At 45.6% G+C, this 19,075-nt stretch overlaps 1 protein-coding gene across 4 annotated transcripts in view; it reads right to left on the bottom strand.

The window, feature by feature from the left end:
- C3H1orf226 (chromosome 3 C1orf226 homolog) overlaps nt 1-19,075 on the bottom strand; it is a 360,848-nt gene that overhangs the window by 97,703 nt on the left and 244,070 nt on the right. Inside the window, exons 1-3 of one of the 4 annotated variants that reach the window (XM_070782767.1) lie at nt 16,653-17,189; nt 15,425-15,517; nt 3,712-3,770 (exon numbers count right to left, since the gene is read on the bottom strand). In XM_070782767.1, coding sequence (XP_070638868.1) covers nt 3,712-3,770; nt 15,425-15,472 — 107 coding nt within the window. In that variant the 5' untranslated portion in view covers nt 15,473-15,517; nt 16,653-17,189. Of the gene's footprint in view, nt 1-3,711; nt 3,786-15,424; nt 15,518-16,652; nt 17,190-19,075 lie in introns of those variants that run through there. The other 3 variants (XM_070782760.1, XM_019986989.2, XM_019986985.2) reach the window with 3 other exon arrangements.

The following is a 19,075-nucleotide window of genomic DNA, read 5'->3' on the forward strand; positions in this document are numbered from 1 at the left end:
TCTGGTACCCGTATCAAGACAGGCACTTAGATAAATGGAACAGATTAAAGAGTTCTGAAATAAACCACACAGATACGGATAACTGATTTTCAACAAAGGTACTTCAGTGGAGAAAGAACAATCTCTTAAACAAATGAGCCTGGAACAACTGGACATTCATTTGCAGAGCAAAAACAAAACAAAACCGCCCCCAAATTACTTTTGATATATTCTTCACATCACTTAAAAATTGATTCAAAATAGATCATATACCTAAACATAAAGTCTAAAATTATAACGCTTCCAGAAGAGAACACAGAAGAAAATCTTTGTGACCTTGAGTTAGCAAAGATTTTTTACAAATGACATCAAAAAGCACAAATGATATAATATGAACTTCTTCAAAAGGCACTACTGACATAAATACAACCCAGACTTGAATAAAATATTTGCAAATCATATATCCGATAAAGGACATGTATCCAAAACTTATCAGGAACCCTCAAAATTCATTAAAAAGAAAGCAAAATACCTAAATTAAAAATGGGCTAAAAGACTGGAACAGATGCTTCACAAAAGACATACAAATGGCACATGTGATAAAAAGATGCTCAACATTGTTGCTCACTAGGAAAATGCAAATTAAAACCACAATGAGACACTACATTACGCCAATATGCAGGGCTAAACCAACCAATGATACTAGATGTGGGCAGAGATGTGAAGGAACTAGTGGTACAATCGCTTTAGAAATAAGTTTGGCCGTTTCATAAAAAGTTCAACAGGGACTTCTCTGGCGGTGCAGTGGTTAAGACTCTATGCTTCCACTGCGGGGGGCGCAGGTTCTATTTCTGATAGGGGAACTAACATCCTGGAGAAGGAAATGGAGACCCACTCCAGTACTCTTGCCTGGAAAATCCCATGGACAGAGGAGCCTGGTAGGCTACAGTCCATGGGGTCGCGAAAAGTCGGACACGACTGAGCAACTTCACTTTCACTTTTCACTTTCATGCACTGGAGAAGGAAATGGCAACCCACTCTAGTGTTCTTGCCTGGAGAATCCCAGGGATGGGAGAGCCTGGTGGGCTACCATCTATGGGGTCGCACAGGGTCAGACACATCTGAAGCAACTTAGCAGCAGGAGCAGCAGCAGCAGCAACTAAGATCCTGCATGCGCCCACAACACAGCCAGTAAATAAATAAAGAATGGTGCAGCCAAAAAATAAAGAGACATATCTTAAAAGTCACTCTGAGATTCACCAACCAAAGAGATAACCACATAAAATTCACTTTAAAAAGAAGCTCAGCATACACCTAACAAATAATCATTCTACTCCTGAGTATGCACCCAAGAAAGATAAAAACATATATCTACAGAAAGACTGTATATCAACAGTTGTAGAAGTTTTCACAGTTAACAGTCAAAAACTGGAAATCACCAAAATGCCCATCAAATGTGAATGGCTAAGTAACCTGTGCGATACAGTGGGAAGCGCTCAGTGTGCTCAGTCGTATCCAACTCTTTGCGGCCTCGTGGACTGCAGCCGCCCAGGCTCCTCTGTCCGTGGAATTTTTCAGGCAAAGATACTAGAGCGGGTTACCATTTCCTACTCTGGGTGGTCTTCCCGACCCAGGAATCAAACCTGCATCTCTCGCGTCTCCTGCACTGGCAGGTGGACTCTTTACCATTAGCGCCACCTGGGAAGCCCATACAGTGGCGAACAACTAATAAAAAAACTAATAAAAAGGGATAAGCTACAGATACATGCCGCGGCAAGGAATTACCTTAAAATAATTATGCTAAATGGAAGAAGCCAGACCAAGAGAAAGCAGGGGTACACGTACCACTGTGTACTATGTACTTTTTATTCTATTTATACAAAACTCAAGAGAACACAAACTCATTTCCAATAACAGAAGGGAGATGAGTAGCTGCCTGGGGACTTTGGGGAAGGAGGGAGGGAGACGGGGCAGGAAGGATGAGAGGGGAAGGATACAACGTGGCACAAGGAGACTTTGGGGGGACATATGCTTAGTGTCTTGGCTGAGGTGACAGCTCTAGAAGTCAAATGTAATATGTCAGAATTTACCCAACAATTCATGTTAAATATGCGCAATGTCTGTATGTCAATTATACCTCAATAAAGCTGCTATAAGAATAAATAAAAGCAACAGTTTATTGGGGATATGAAACTTTGGGGAAAGTTTCTTCTTTCAAACCAGGAAAAGGCAAGGCAAAGTTCATGCCCAGCACCCACACAGAGGTCACGTTTATGTGTATATAATGTCACTGTAAAAAGTAAAACCCAAGAAACTTTTCCTTTCACAAGGTGCAAATGACAAGCTTTGTCCATTCACATCCTTCAAGCCCCATTCTGACGCAACTTGTTTCTTGAAGCCTTTCCTTATCACTTAAGTAGAAAGGGATCATTCCCTCCTGTGAATCACCATAACACTTAAGTTCATTTTTGGATTATTAATTCAATACACTTGTCCATCTACCCATCACACATTTACTAAATGCCTCATAGAGAACAGACACAGGCTTGGTGCTAGAAATACGAAAGTGAGTTGAACACAGCTCTTCACTGATAAGAGCTTCATAGTCTAGTGGTAAAAGATACATTTTTAAGTGGCAGTAACACATAACAATTATTTCAACAAACACAAGTACAAAAGAAACACAGAGAATGACATTCATTTTGTCAGACACACTGTCTTGTACTACAAGGATTTGCTCAGGATTCCACTTCCCTACTTCACTAAAACTTCCTAAGAACAAGGGACTTATTTTAGTCATCTACTAAATTACCTAGCACAGTACCCAGGATAAGTGTTCTAAATGCGTATATTTGTTTGAATGAATGGAAAACTCCATTTCAGTTATCTACTCTTTAATCTAGATGGCAAGGCCACCATAAATGCAGACTTCTCGGGTGAGTTCCAACCTTAATTCATTTTGTCAACCAAGGCAAGTAATTTGAGAGGAGATAAAATCAGAACTTAAATCTAGAACCCCCGTATCCCAAAGGAATAGCTAATACCCTCTCCCCAGTGGAAAAAAAAAAAACAGGAAGGAGGAAGAGGGGGATAGGGCTCGGTCAGCAGAGACCCGGGACAGAATAATGACAGAGGTGAACCGAGAGCGGGCGTGGGTCCCAGCAGGCCCCGGCTGTGTGAATGCGTCCCCATCAGGCCCTCCTCTGGCCGGGGCACACACGGATGGCAGTCATCTAATCTCTGTAGGAACACCGGCCTCACCGTGCAAGCAATTTCTATGGACTCTATTTGTGACTTTCGGCTGCCCCAAATGAACACAGCCCCCTCATCCATACTCAGTTGCTGAAGGGGCAGAAAGGCAGAGCAGATTATCTGTGGGAAATTATTAGCATAGGGTAATGGAAAAATCCACTTCTCTCATTTTGATCAACATACGTACAATCACGAAAGTTCCGTTAAAATATAACTGATACAAAATGAAAAGGTCTCAAGTTACAACTAAAAGAGTTGGATTAAACGTCAAGCGGAAACCCTTCATAGTTCCCCTAGCGCAATTATGAGAAGAATGTTCCTCTCTAAAAGATATGGCAGATTTGCTTCTTGTACTTACATTTACAGAAACAACAAGTCTCAGGACGGGGAAGGAGAAATTTATTTTTATTTGTCTGGACATACCGCGCCGACAGATGGCTCCAAGAGATGACCGGTGGACCCTGGAGACTGGGCTCTTACCTGTAGATAGGGTCCTGCATCACCAGCATCTTGCTCTCATCCCACGTCCACTCCTTTTTCTGCAATAAAAGAAGCTGTAAATGAATAAGTTAGGCTTGTCCTCAGCTACAGAACCAGGGCACACACTGAGCTACTAATGCTTATGCAAACACATGCATTTGTTTCTGGCCTTGTTCCCTCTAAGAGGCCTGGAGTGGATTGCTCCAAATGGACAAGTGGAAAATGTCAAGTATCGGGTCGGATGTGTCTCCTTCAAGCACTTTAGGAGAGTGTCTCTCAAGGGTGCAGAGAGTAGGCAGGAGCCAAAGGGTCTCAGGGGACCACAGTCTAAATCATACTTTTGTGCAGGAGAAGCAGGGAGAACAAGAGAGGACCTGCCACAGAGACTGAATGATGCTGTCAAATCCATGTGCAACGTGGACCCCAGCCTCCCTCCCTTCAGGAGCAGAGGAAAAGGCTGAACGCAAGCCTGGCAAGCTAATTAGTACATTTATAGTCACCCAAAATAGTATATTCACCTGGCTGTGAACCTAACCTACTGTGAACACAATGGAGATGGACCCCTAAGCAGCTGGGGAAGCGGACAGGGACGGGGACAGAGGATGGTAGGGGGGAGAGGACTCTAGGGCAATACTGGGACCCCAGAGGCTTGATGAAGTCAGTGGCACCCCGCCACGTCGGGGGAAGCAGCCACCTCAAGCCCTCAGGCGCACCTGCAGTGCAGGGACAGAGAATTCTGCTCCACCTTCACCGGCCTTTGTCGGGGCAGTGCGTGCAGAACACCTGGGAGGAACACTCTCAGCTCTCCAGGGAAGAGAACATGGGGAGGGGGCTCATTACCAGCTCGCAGGGCTGAAGTCCCACACTCTTCCCAGTGGGGGAGTCTGGAGTCCCTTGTTACTCCTGGCAAGGGGAGAGGCTAGGTTGCCATTCACAGTCTGCTGGCCAGGGGTGGGGGCAGCTTTTCTGTGTTTTCCAGCTGGAAGTTTTCTGCCTTGCTATGCCTCCCCTTCCCTCCTCCGTGGGTTTGAGAGAAAGCAGGCTTTGTTGGGGTTCTGTGTCTGTTTCCACTGTCATATCTGGGTGGCAGGCTTCTTTTGACTCTGAGTCTGGGATATACGAGATGAAAACTAACCTCAGGGAACTCACAACTGCTTCGTTCCTTGCGTCCCCAGCCAGGCTGCCTTTTCTCCACCTTTTGGAATCTTACGTTTGTTTTGCAGATAATGGTCAGAGTTTTCAGCTGTACTTTAGCAGGAAGAATAGAGAAGAATGCACCCATCTGAAAAGTGGAAGTCTGGTTTGTATGTTTTTACAAAACTCCAGATGCCAGGGCTCCAACGCTTTGGAGTCATTCCTTTGACAATGGGTGTAAGCTTGTGTGAGGCCAGTAATCTTCAGCTTTAACAAACATTTCAGGTGATTATGATGTGACCCTAGGGTTGACAGCCATTCTTCGACACCAAAGAAAAGGCATAAAGTGAAATCCCTAATAGGAGAATCTCAGCATACTTCCTCTGGAGTCTTGGGCTTGGCACAGGAGGGTCTCTTGACATTCTAAAGACAGCCAGCTGATGGGGATCCCATTACACTGTCCCTGGCCAGGACCCCTTCCTGGCATTGCTCAATAAACAGCCTCTGTGAACTGAATACTGGGCAGGCTAACAAGTGAGGTTGCTCTGCTCCTGAGGGAATCCAGCTTCAGTGTGCTCACTATTAGGAAAGTCTGCTCATTACAGTCCTTGCTATTCTGTTGTCATTTTTCAAAGTTAATAGAAGAGTTAATAACTCAATGCACCAAAAAGCCCATAAAGGTCCGAGGAGCTGCCACACCCCTGCCCCTCTCAGAGGAAAGTAACCTCAAAGAGGGTTCTTTCTGAGTGTGGGTAACTTGGCTTACGCTGTATACAACTGATGAACCAGCCTTGCTAACCAGCCATGATTGATGGGGCTCAGAATCAGCAGCTGCTTGCACACGAGCAAGGCCAAGTGTCCCAGAGGAGCTGGCCAGACCTGCCCAGCCCTTGAGCTCCGTGACGAGAAGACTCGTGTGTACACACAAAGTCTCTTCAGCTGTTTCCGACTCTTTACTATGCCATGGACTGCAGCTTGCCAGGATCCTCTGTCAAAGGATTCTCCAGGCAAGAATACTGGAGTGGGTTGCCATGCCCTCCTCCAGGGGTATCTTCCCGACCCAGAGATCAAACTTGTGTCTCTTGCATCTCCTGCATTGGTTTCTTTACCACTAATGCCACCTGGGAAGCCTGAGAAGACCCAGTTCCACCCAATCAAACCCTCTCCTTGGAGACTATCAGGTCCTAGATGGAGCCTAGAGGAGCCCCCAGTAATGGTAGGTGTATATCTTTCCTCTCAGGACTGCACCCCTGAGGAAGAGGAAGCATCGTGTGCCCGCCCACATTTCCTCCTAGCCTGCTATAAGCCTCTGCTGAAGGTGATCTGGGCAAGACTCTTCCTTGCAAGTCTAAGGAATGCAACTAACCCTTTCATCAAAAGGAAAGAATAATGAGGCAAATAATACAGAATAAATTTTTTTCTTTCTCTGGAAGATCTGAAGAGAAGGACTCCCAGGACTCCCAACTCCCAGGGAACCTTATGTTATTTTATTGAGGAATATCAGAAGGGGCCACAGCAGGCAGAAAATACTTTCCTTTTTAAAGTGATATGAGTATCCATATAGAAAATCCTGGCCAAAAAATAAACAAACATCTTTTCACTTACTAATTTTCTTTTTCTGAAAATTCCATTAAAATCCACTTAAGTAAAAGTCATAAAATCCCATTATATTTCCCCTTAAAGGTCTTGTAATAATCCTTGCATTACTTGTAGTAATCCTTGGGAAGGGGACCACAGAGGATGAGATGGTTGGATGGCATCACCGACTCAGTGAACATGAGTTTGAGCTAGCTCCGGGAGATGGTGAAGGACAGGGAAGCCTGGCATGCTGCAGTGTCATGAGGTCGCAAAGAGTCAGACACGACTGAGCAACTGAACGACTACAGTAATCCTTGCGTGAATACATTCAATCTATGAAGGGATAAGGAAATTATCAAAATAACTCAAAGGGTTTGGAGCGTAGACAGGACTCAACAATGTTTCAGTTATTCAAAGAACCTGAGGCAAATATGGTTGGAGCATTTTAACCCAGTCTCCTCAATGTCTGGATGATGTTCCAACACCTTAAGAACTAAAGGCTCTATACTCCTCCCCACACATCGTATATCCTTCCTATTCTATCATCTTTCAAATAAGACCCAGAGCAGTGCAGTTTCTTGAGCAAGGTGTCCCCATAGTTAATAGCCACTCAAGACTAGACTCAAGTTCTCCTGAGTTTTTGACCAGTAAGGATGCTCTGGTACAATTCAGACTCAATGTATTATCTGAATAGCTTAAATCAGAGGGATTGAGTCTTCTTTTTGCTCTGAACTTGCTTTAAACATCTCCTCCATTTTCCAAACTCAACAGATAAAAAAACACACACACACACAGAGATCAACCTTCTCCCTCACTTTTATAATAGTCTTCTAAGGAAAAAATTTTCAGGAAAAAAATGTTTTTAAAGAGAGAAAGAAAAGCTAATGACCTACCTTTACGGGATTATAAATCAAATTTGGCTTCAACTGTGGAAGAGAGATATATTATTGAATAATAACTGGAGCCAAATTCAGTTTAACTGTCCTCAGAAAACTCAGCTCCAAATTATACCTGAAACCACTTCTTTATTAGTGCTTGGAATTAAGGGCTTTGAGTTCTGGTAGCTTTGGGAGGAAATTTTCAGTTTTGCTACTCTCTCTCCTCAATGAGCTGTGGTCTCCAAAATATGCCAGGAAATGAAGACATTTCACGTTGAAATGGGAGTGGAAAAGGAGGTGGAGGATGGAAGACAAGAGGAAGGGGGAAGGCGGGGGACGCTCCTCTAGAGCCCGCGGTACCTCCGAACACTTTGGAAGAAAAAGCACCCTGCAAACAGCCCCGGGAGGACCAGCAGGACTGAGCAAGGCTGCTCTTCAGGCTCCTTCAACCTGAAGTCCAGGCTCTGGAGGGCCTTACTGGTACCCCTGGGAGCGCGAGCAGTAACATCGCTGAGGCCACTGAGCAAGGCCCAGGGGACAAGATCTGCCTCCTCACTAGCTCCATAAATACAAAGGAACAGGGATAAAAATGCGAGTGGGCAGAGCATATCGAGCGGAGCATACTGATACGCCAGGGGCAGCTGTCCAGCGTTTGCCACACATTCAGAACTGGGGTATAACTCCTCTCTCCTACTCTTTGTCCCCTCTGTACCTACAAAGGACACTGCGGCACCGCTGAGCCTTTTAAGAGAACTCTGATTTAATTTATTAGCCCATCCCTCTCTACGCCTTTCCCCACCCCAGCAGTCTCCCCTTCCCTACTTTTTTTCTTCTTTTTTTAAAAAATGTATTCCACACTCCAAGGTAATTAAAAAGTCATGAGATAGAGAGAGCAGCTTAACTTGAAGGAAGGGTCTGCTTCACATACTGGCTAATAAAAATTTTCTAGAGAAAGGAAGATTCTGTCACATAAATGTGCCCCGCAGACCTCCAATTACAGGAAGTGTAACTAACCCAGGGCCCCCAGATGCGGCATTCAAGATCCGTCATTATACACACAGGGGCCCCACTCCCAGACAATGATCAATGTGCGGGGATTCTGAGCAGGCCCGTCCTCAGAGACACAGGGATCCCCCTGACAGACGATCAGAACCCTCTGGCAGCCCCGCCAAACCTTCCTCGGACCACACTGGAGCCAAAGAGACTTTCACCCAGCCTGTCTTCCTTCCTTCCTTCCTTCCTTCCGCTCTCCTTCAGGTGGAGTCAGACCCACAATGAAGCCTGACAGCTATGCCAGCCTTGCCTCCACACTTTCTCCCACGGGCATTTAATCCTGTCTTGGCATTTAATTGTTGGAGGACCTAGAACAACACAAAGTGAGAAAGTAAAACAGGAAAGATACAGGAAAGTCATATTTAGCTGCTTCATTTTTTCATTCTTACCGGAAATTTCCCAGTTGATACGGAAGAAAAGTATTTTCTTCCATTTAAGAACTTTATATACTGCTTCCCTTATACTATCAAAATTGACCTCAACTTTCAAGACAAACAATGAGGCTCAGGAAGATAACTTACTCCCCTGCAAGACCACCTAGTCCAGTGGCAATTAAAGCCCAACTTGTCTACCTCTAGACTCCACATCTCTTTGCTACTCCATGTGACGGAACCAAAGGTTTTCACGCTCCAGTGTCAGGAAGCGTTTCACTTTCAACAGAGAGACAGGGTAATGGGCTTGCGGTGCATGCTTTTATAAGACCACTGAATGAGGCAAGCACATCCTTAACTACAGATTCTTCTCTTTCCTTTATCTAATGAGTATAAATATCCGGTCCTCCATGAAAAGTTACAGCTATTCTGAAATTCCAAAATTCCCTGGCAGGGAGTGAAACCTGGTTCAGAGGTAGTCTGCCTGGAACAGTGCCAAGAACAGAAAACAGAGTCAAGGATACGGAACCCAGAAATGGATATGGCATCTTTGGAGGCCTTCCCTAGGAACCCAGAGGTGGAGGAAAACTCTGTACTTCCATTTATTTCCTATCCCTACTGGAAATTATCAGGAAGCACACCACAAAATCTGTCACCCTTATTAATGTTCTTGAAAGCAATGGTGACTTCTTAAACAATTAAAATAAAAAAAAAAAACAACCACCTTGCCAAGGCCAAAGTAACTCAGCTTGGCAAGTTCCCCACACCTCCAGACAGAATGGGATTAGTCTGAAAACACAGCTACCACCCATCTTAAGATATAACCCATACAGATATAAAAAACACAATTCAAAACTGAGGCACTAATAAGCTCTCACACGATGCACAAAATTCCTAACATGCCTGTGTTAAAACTATCAAAAAACATCGTAGAAAGAAGACTGGATTCGATTTAGTCCCGGCTCTGTGACTGCCCGGGTGACCTCAGTACCATTTCTGGGCTTCTCCTGTCCTCTGTTGGGGGATCAGACTAGAGCACTTCTAAAGATCATTCTCCCAAATTCTGGATCTATAATTCTAAGCTGTGTGTTTTCATAGGAACGAACAGTACTCTTGAAGCTGGAAACTAGTTTCCTTGCAATGTGACATCCCAGTGACAGGGTACAGGTGAGAAGTCAAAGACACTGGATTAATTAATTAGGCATCTCCTATAGAGCAGTTTTTCTCTAAAGGAGTCTCAGGAGATTAGTTCACACATAGCAACATGATGGCAGGAAGAACCCACTTGGCATCTGAACAAGACAGACCTGGTTGAAACCCCAACTTCACCACTGATGGGACTTGAGGTCTTGGGCAAGTCACTCAATCTTCTTTTGCAAACCAAACCTAAATGTGGTACCTAGCTCACAGGATGGCTGTGCAGACCTGGTAAGTATACACTGCATCACACAAAGCCTAACAAGTGGCAGGGGCTACATTTCAGGGTTAGCTATTATTGCTAGATGCACTTGTTATCATCTTAGTATGTAATAACAATCAGATGGCTCCCACTGGTCTTCTGCCTTCCCAAACAGATAAAATAGAACCAGAGAGAACACACGGTCCTTGCCCTTAATGGCTCAGAGCCTATGGGGGAAAGACACAAATAACTAAAATGCAATGCTATAGGAGCTGTAATAGACCAATGCGTGCCTATAGCTAATTTTGCTGGAAAGGGTCCATATCTAATACCCCGGTGTATCCTACCCAGTTCCTTTAGGCACAATAAATATCTGTTAATGAGAACAGCAGAGCCTTTCTAAAACAATGCTTTAGGGGATTCCAATACACTTATTGGTGTGTATAAAAAAAAAAAAAAAAACACACAGGAAACAGAGGCCCTTTAGTTCTTTTGTAGAATAATCCTTCGGATGAAGTTCAAGACTAATCTTCCTATTCAGAAGTCCACTCCCTAGCCAATGGTGCCATAGGGTGATGCCAGTACTATAATAAATAATCATTATCACATACACAGAAAAGATCATTATTTGGGCCTTGCTGGGAGTTGAAGATAATGTACTGACCTGAGAAACAACAAAGCAAAGCCAATTCTCTTTGTAGCTGGGTTTATACCACAAATACAACCTAAGACTCATAAGAGAATTTGAGTCTCATTATCTGTTGGTGCCAGTTAAAGACAACAGCATTTTAGGCACATTAATGTAACCAAAAAGATGTTTTCGTTTTTCTTCACATCACAATAAGAGATGATCCCAATATATTTGGCTACTGCCTGTATTAGAATAAAGCACCTGATGATCAGTCATTGAAGAAGTCCTGCTCATAATATAACGAAGTTAGCAATTTCCACTGAGGCCTCTCTGTGCTTAGGAAGGCTCTTATCCATGTTTTTTCAAATGGGAAGACTGATCGAATGAAAAAGAGGGAGAAGAATGTGACAGCCAAGAGTAGCGAATAAGACTTCATTTGATCCAATTGCTAAGTACTTAATTCTTCCCGATTTAATGACACCCTCATACACAAATCATACTCACTCACCCAACTAGCCAACTGCCACGATCGCCGGAAACACGCTGCACGTACCAGGCGTCCAAGTAAGTGCTGAGCTCACAGAGATGGCCCCTGACCTTAAACACTCTCTGTAGAGCAGGGAGTCCCGGTGAACACTCTTCTCCCCCAGCCGGGAACCATACCATCATTCCACAGTCTTGGACAGGCTGTGAACAGAGCAGCGGCTTGGAGGCTGCCTGGGGAAGTTCTTGACCTCTGAGGTTCCCATCCTGCCCTGGAAGTTCAGGAGACAGAAACTTTCTACACAAACCTATTTGGTGTCTGGGATCTGCTTTCTTTGTAGCACAAAAGGTTCTCAAAGCCTGAAGAAGCACAGGTGATGTATATACACACATGCAAGCCCCTAAACGCATCATTCCAGAGTTGGTACAGAGTAACTGAGCTGACAAGGTTAAAGTGATCGCCTAATCCAGCTCATTTAAAATGACTTGCTTAGAACCACCCAGCCAGGAAGGTAAGAGTTGGGACTAGAACCTAGGTCTCCTCTCAGCTGAGGGCTCCTTCCAACGTGCTACACTGACCTAGTAAAAAGCAACATGTTCTTAGTAGGAGGAGGGGACCATTTCGACATTTTTATTGACTAGTTAATAAAACAAGCACAGTGAGGCTACACCATGTGGTGCCTACGGCTGAATATCAGCCACGACTCTTTCCACACTTACAGCTACCTGGCAAGAGCTCCAGTCCTGAGCACCGAAATGTGCTGACTGTTCCATTCCTTGGAGAGAAGCACGGCATGTCTACACACGCCCGTCTCTATTCTACAAACAGAGACAGAGAAACAAACACACACACACACACACACACACACACACGGTGTCGGCATACTCACATACCAGAGGACAGTCACATGGGAATAAGATGGCAAAAAAGGCTGATTGCTATTAATGTGCATTCATCTGTCAGAACCAGTGTAAAATGAACCCTGTGATTAAAGGCCTTATCCAAATGACAACCACGCCGGGCGGGGGTGGAGAGAACGAGATGGGAGGGGCCCCCCTTTCCCAGGCCTGGCAGCAAAAGAATCACGTTGAGGAAAGACCTGTTCTGGGCTGCTGGAGGGGGAGCCCACACTAGAGGTTACTGGGGAGAGAGTTTCAAAGTGAGTCACGGGGTCCCGGGACTCCAAGACACTTCTCCAGCTCGGTTTTCGTGTACTCAGTGGAAGGAGGCTTGCTTTTCTGCCAGGCGACTCTGCCTCACACAGCTGTCCTTGCACGGCGTGTCATCTCGGGCAAAAAGCTTAGACTCTCGAGCCTCTGTTTCTTCACATGCAGGATAAGCATGGCACCACGTTTGGTCCATGATATACAAGGGACAGGTGAGGTGGGAAACGAGATTGTCCTCTAAGGGTAGAACCACGAAGTCAGCCCTTATGGATCAGCTCAGACGTATACTAAGTTACCGAAAGGCACAGAATAGGCCCCAGGACAGCAGGCCCAGAAATGCACCATAGCTGCAGGTAAACAGAGATTACCTGAGGCAGGAGTGCGTGCTCACTGTGGAGGTGGGGAGATGCCAAGACACTCAGCCACAGAAGCACAGAAGTCAGAGTTGCGAGGGCAAAGCCTGGACAGTCTGTTGCACAGACTCTGGGAGCAGCATGTACCCAACAAGGCCACTCTGAACATCCGGCTTACTGTGGAGCCAGAGGCCAGGAAACATGCCTGTCATGCAGTCAGCTGACTTGCTCCATTTCCGTGCTCATTGAGCAACCCTCGAGTGACGTGTCTTCTCACATTGCGTGCCTCTGACAGAAGAATGTGCTCGGGAGGCTCGCATGAGTGCCTGGTCTGGAGCACTGGACAATGTCTCAAACTGAACAAAGGACCTGATTTCTGGTTTATACGGCAGCCTCTTTTGAGCTTTGTCAGTGTGAGTTAGTGTCCTAAGGTCCATGATTTCAAATCCTATGAGTCTGAGTTTCAGACTCCGAAAGGCTGACACATCGGCCACTGGTGAGGGAGCAGTTTAGTGAGGGAACTGCGTGGCGAGTTCCCTGAAGGGATGAGGTGCTACAAATGCTGACCAAGTGAGATGTCCAGGTGACTTTCGTAGAAGGACTGTGGGGAGATGGGACGATAATGGGTGTGAAAGCATCTTGCAGCCTGGAGCGTGTCCACAAATCAAGACTACCATTTTATCATGAGAGCACCAACCCATGAGTCGCCCCTCACGTGAAGGGCAGAGAAAAGCTATCTGACAACACAGGATGAAAGCCAAGCTGGGCTCAGCCTGGCTGGCTGAATCACGAGCTTGGGTGCATTGGCCCATTTTTCCTCTGACCATCTCTCTTGCTTTTCAATTCACGTTGGTCATCATCTGTAATTTCTTTAACAGGGGCACAGGGATCCCACTGACCTGATGGGCCTCACTTATTCCAGTAACTCTCCTTCTCAAGAACCCCTGAGAGGACAATATTCTAAAGACTGTCTCATGGCTAACTGCTGTGTGCACATATGTGGGGTAGAGGGAAGGGGCAGAAAAGATCCCCAGGGTAAGAATACGATGGGGACTGAGGCTTGGAACCAAAGGCAGCTCAAGATGTCTATACATTAGTATGAATGTTCCCACAGTGGAAGTTTATAAAGTCGGGGATATTTAATAAGCTATTACAAATTCCCTATTACTTGTAAATTTTTAAGGAGTTAATTCTTTACAAACAGTATATCATCTTCTATTTTCTTCCTATAAACTTCCAATCTCACAGCCATAAAACACTTTCTAGAATCACCCCTGGAGATATTTAGGAAGCATAAGAGAACCAGTTTGAGTTTTATATGTGGGAGACCTTTGCAAATGTCCAGCTGTCCAGAGAAAAAAATGGGCTGCCTTAAGAAGTGGCAGAGTCCTCCTCACTGGAGAGGTCCAGTCATACATTGGGGAATGTCTTTTGTGAGGAGGACAGAGAAGATTTAAATCCTTGGATTGGTAAGACGACTACAACTTGAACATCTACCCCCTGACTTTCCTACTTCCGTGTATTTATCTTTTAATACCTCTACGTATTACGTACCTACTACTCTGTATTAGTATTTGTGTTTACCTTCCATAACCCCCAGACTCAGGGTCTGCCTTGAGTCCCATTTGAATTAAGAGCAATAGAGAAAAGTGAAAGTGTTACTTGCTCAGTCGTGTCCAACTCTGGAACTCCATGGACTGTAGCCCGCCAGGCTCCTCTGTCCATGGGATTCTCCAGGCAAGAATAAGTAAGTTATTAAGAGTAAGTTGCCATGTCCTTCTCTAGGGGATCTTCCCAACCCGGGGATCAAACCCAGGTTTCCTGCATTGCAGGCAGATTCTTTACCATTTGAGCTAACCAGGAAGCCCCGAGAGCAATAGAGGCTTGGAACCAAAGGCAGCTCAAGATGTCTATACATTAGTATGGATGCTGCTACATCACTGAGTATAAAACAAAGGCCTCAGCAGAGTCTAGAAAGAGGACAAAGAAAGTGCTTCTCCTCACATTGTCCATCAACCAAGCCCTTTTCCATTTCTTTCCAGAAACACATACACTCTCCCCTCTGACTATTATGTGAATCTAGCCTTTCCCAGAATATCATTCTCCCATAGCACATAAAATGGACACAAAACAGCCCAGTGTTTAAACAACATACACTCACTCGCTTGCCTCTCCCCAACTCAGAGGATGGCCCGTCACACGGACCAATACCTTCGTCCCACGAGGGTCACACCCCAGCCTTCCTGTACCCTGAACAGCAGCTATGCTGGGTCTTAAGGGGCTACTTAGGATGGGACAACTGCTTAGGAAGGCTCCTCTCACCTCCTCCCCCACTGAACCCTGCTGAACTTGAATTTATAGTATTTCCCAAGATCAAGCCTCAAAGGTAAAGGTAACAGATTGGGGAAAGGAGTGAATGCAGGGATGACAGATGAACCTGTCACTCACGGGACACCAGGACTAAGCCAGTCAACTGACCAGGCCTTTGGTCCTTGCCTTCTCTCTGCTCCAGCTGCAGCCTCTCAATGCTGTTGCTGGTTAGAGCAGACCACCTCACCAGATAAGGGAAGAAATCTGCCCAGAGAGTGGCCTAGGAAGAAAAGCTACCCCACGCCCACCTACCCTGCGTCTCTCTTCAGCAGAGTTTGTGGTTCAGAGTCACTTACCTTTTTCTTCTTCTTCAGAATCACTTTCACTCCATCCACTGAAACCATAATGCTCACCTTCTTCTTCTTGATGTTCTTGGCTTTAAACTCATACTGCAAGTGAGAAGAGACAAAGAAGCGCAATCTGGTTAGAGCAGTGCATCTGTATGGACCCCGAAAGCCTGTGACCTGGAGAAGAGGGCCACGGATGGGTGTAGGGAGCTGGTGCTGATTCTGGGGACATGAAGCACCTCAGGGGATGTAAAAGCAGGTGGATGTCTGTAGGCAGGGGCTTGGCGATATTTGGGTTGGAACAGGGACTCTGAATGGTCACTGGTGTCACACTCAGCTATCACATTGGGCCACGGGAATGGATCTGATCTATTCTATCAAGATGAAAACAGAGCCTACTCTGAGAATCTCATGAGAAATCCAGAACCTTCCCCCCGTAAATCATTCTGACATTTAATGGCTTTCATTGTCAGTCAAGTTTTCCTCAAGTCTACCCAAATGCTGCTGAGACACTCTTCCACCCTCAACGAAGATTAAGAAGAGCTGGAATCTATCCTCAGATCAGGATTTTTACATTCTTAAAGATCATTATGAAATCTAAGTTATTCTCTACAAGGTCAAGTCCCAAATTCCCTTATCTGTAGGTCAGTCTCCAGACCTGCCCACTAGTCTGAAATATTCTAGACAGTATTCTAAAAAGGATCTGACTACTGATGGTTACAAGGGAGGTCATCACATCACAGCCCTATATTCTAAACTTCTATCTGCAATTCTGAACAGGCCTGCTTCAGCCACAGACTACACTGCTGAAGGATGCTGGCCTTCATCCTCAACCCCAGATATTCTTACATTTCTCATTCACAGCCATTTCTTAAGTTTGTGCAGGTATTCAGAATGGTGATATAGCTCTACATTTTCTCCACTGAACTTCATTCTAAGCATTTATCCATTTTCATCTGGTCCTCATCTTGGTATCATCACCTAGCAAACTTACCTGCCCAAACATTTGGACTAGAGACTTAAAAATAATAATACAGAACCCAGGGCCAAAATGTCTACTCCAACCCATAGGCTCTCTTCTCTGGGACCTTTTAGACTCAAGACCCTTCCCCACCATGCCACCACCTAAGCTTAATAAGGTACCAGCTCCTTGCCTATACATCCAAAACCTATTTCTACTTGGTATTTTGAAAGACACGAATCTAATCCACCCTAACAAGATAAAAACGTAACTTACCTTGAAAATCTCACAAGAAATCTAGAACCTTTCCTTGGCCATGCTGTTCAATACTCTGATTTTAAGAACTCAAATGAGAGCTTCCTACCCTGCCTGTACTCGATCCCTTCCACTGAAATGTCAGCTCATTCTCTTCTTCTGTTGCACAGCTAGTGCTGACGCCCCTTGGCTGTCTGCTTCTTAGAGATAAGGACATGACCTGGCTAACTGAGGTGAAGTATTTTTCTTCACATCATCAGGGCAGGTTCCGGTTTACTGCTGATCTGAGTTTCTAGGTGATGGCAACATAAATCACTCCCCAGTCTGGTGGTCATGTCTCCTATCCTCCCAATCACTCTATCCTGTCAACAGCTGTCCTTTTTACCAGGGATCCTGAAAGAAGAGCCGCAGACACATAGGAGAAAGAGAAGGAAACATCAACTTCAGGCTCTGTTTCAGAGTCTGGGAACCCAGAGCCAATTAAGAATAATACAGTAAAGGACAGGGAGACATGCCATCTGTACTGGAGTCTGGCTTATGAGACGGCCTTGGTCATGTTACAAATTGCTCTCTAAGTCAATGGCTGTAAGCTGGTGGAGGGTAGAGCTGTGATCGGCATGCAACTCAAAGCGCGGCTACAATTTGCAGGGTGTTCCCCCGACTGCAGCATTCTGCTCAGGGGCAGCACTAGATGAACTGAAATTATCTCTGGGTGGGAGAGCCAGCATGAGACTCTGTAAGTCTGCTGACTTTGGCCTTGTGCCCACTGGGAGAGGTGAACCAGCTCCATTTCCTGGCCACACCTGCATTTATTTACCTCTGCTCGCAGGCTTTCAATGAACACAATCTTTCAGCTGTGCCTCCCTTGGAAACAAATCACTAACATCACAGCTGCTCCTGCCAGTAGAAGGAGTGCAGAGGGGTGTGTTCTGATGAGCTCAGGTGGGAGATAAGGGCTTAAGAGTCCAGGAAACACCCGGAGGTGGACAAAACCTGCCCTAGACACGTCAGTCTCTGCCTGCTTTATTGTCTTTGCTCTCATCCAGGATGTCACTCGCACAAGCTCCACATCCTTCCTTCTTCCCTCTTTCCAGCAACAAATCAAAGCAGCGAATATTAAGGGGTTGCCTGGTAGCTCAGTCAGTAAAGAATCTGCCTGCAATGCAGGAGACCCGGCTTCGATCCCTGGGTTGGGAAGATTCCCCTGGAGAAGGAAACGGCAACCTACTTCAGTATTCGTGCTTGGAAAATCCCATGGGCAGAGGAACCTGGCAGGTTACAGTCTGTGGGGTCGCAAGAGTCAGACACAACTTAGCAACTAAACCACCATCTCTGCAAGGCACGATGTCACTTCCCTGCCCTGGTTCTAGAGAGCATATTACTGCCGGCTGAACCAGACCCATAAATGGCTTCCATTTCCGGAAAAATATGACTATGTTGCTTTATTGTTTGGTCCATAGTCCTACTGGTTTCATTCTCTTCGGGATTTTTAAAAAATCAATATCCCTGCCCCCAAACCAGGCTGGCAAGAGACGCCCCAGCAGCTCTTTGCCTGTGTATCTAAAATCTAAACCATTTCCATAGTTCGTACTTGAACAACCATGGCCATGTCTTTAATACCCTGATCTTAAGAACTCAAAATGCAACTAAACATTCTCTTTGGAACTGGAAAACAGCCTCTGATTCGATCACTGCCATAGTTCCAGATGGCTCTTCTTTGGTGTGTGGGCACAGTGACAACGTGGAAAAGCATGACCAAACCACTGCATTTGAATCTCAGTGACAGTGACAACACAGGTGTCCTCCTTACGACAGCTGGTGGGATGCTCTCTGGAGCGCTTCAAAGTGAAGAGGGCCAAGAGGCAGGAAACAGGCTTCCAGGCCCCACGATCGCTGCTAGTATGCACCACCTGAGCGCTGCTAAGGCTCTTGGGCTGGACACACTCTGCACCTACTCCACGTGTCTGGTGTTCGGATGTCTCAAACCCTTTCCAACCAGAGAACAGGTACTCAAGTTGCACTTCTGTTGAAAACCAGGGAAATGAAAGCAAGTGTCTGAAAAGGTTCAAATCTTTATCATAAAACCATTTATTTATATGGCAAGTATACTTCATTTGGAGAATCGTGTTATTATGCTCACTGGGGGGACAGTAAATGGATTTTAAAGAGAGAAGATGATAGGAGCGGCCAGGAGAACACAGAGAAGAGGCTCACAAGGACAAGCTCTCCTCTTTCTCAGACTGCACTACTCCAAGGGCTAGGCAGGTCCAGAGGAAGCACCGTGTTCTGCCGGGTAGGAATCTAGTCTGCCCAGGTTTTGCCAGGGGCCGAAGAACAAACAGGACTGCTGGTGCCACCGTCTGCGGCCCAGGCCAGCCTTCCAGAAAGCCCATGCCAGCTTTGAAGTCTGTGCCAACAGGCCTGGCTCTTCCCCCAATGCAGCC

Source organism: Bos indicus, chromosome 3 (assembly GCF_029378745.1).
Source record: "Bos indicus isolate NIAB-ARS_2022 breed Sahiwal x Tharparkar chromosome 3, NIAB-ARS_B.indTharparkar_mat_pri_1.0, whole genome shotgun sequence".
Taxonomy (NCBI): domain Eukaryota; kingdom Metazoa; phylum Chordata; class Mammalia; order Artiodactyla; family Bovidae; genus Bos; species Bos indicus.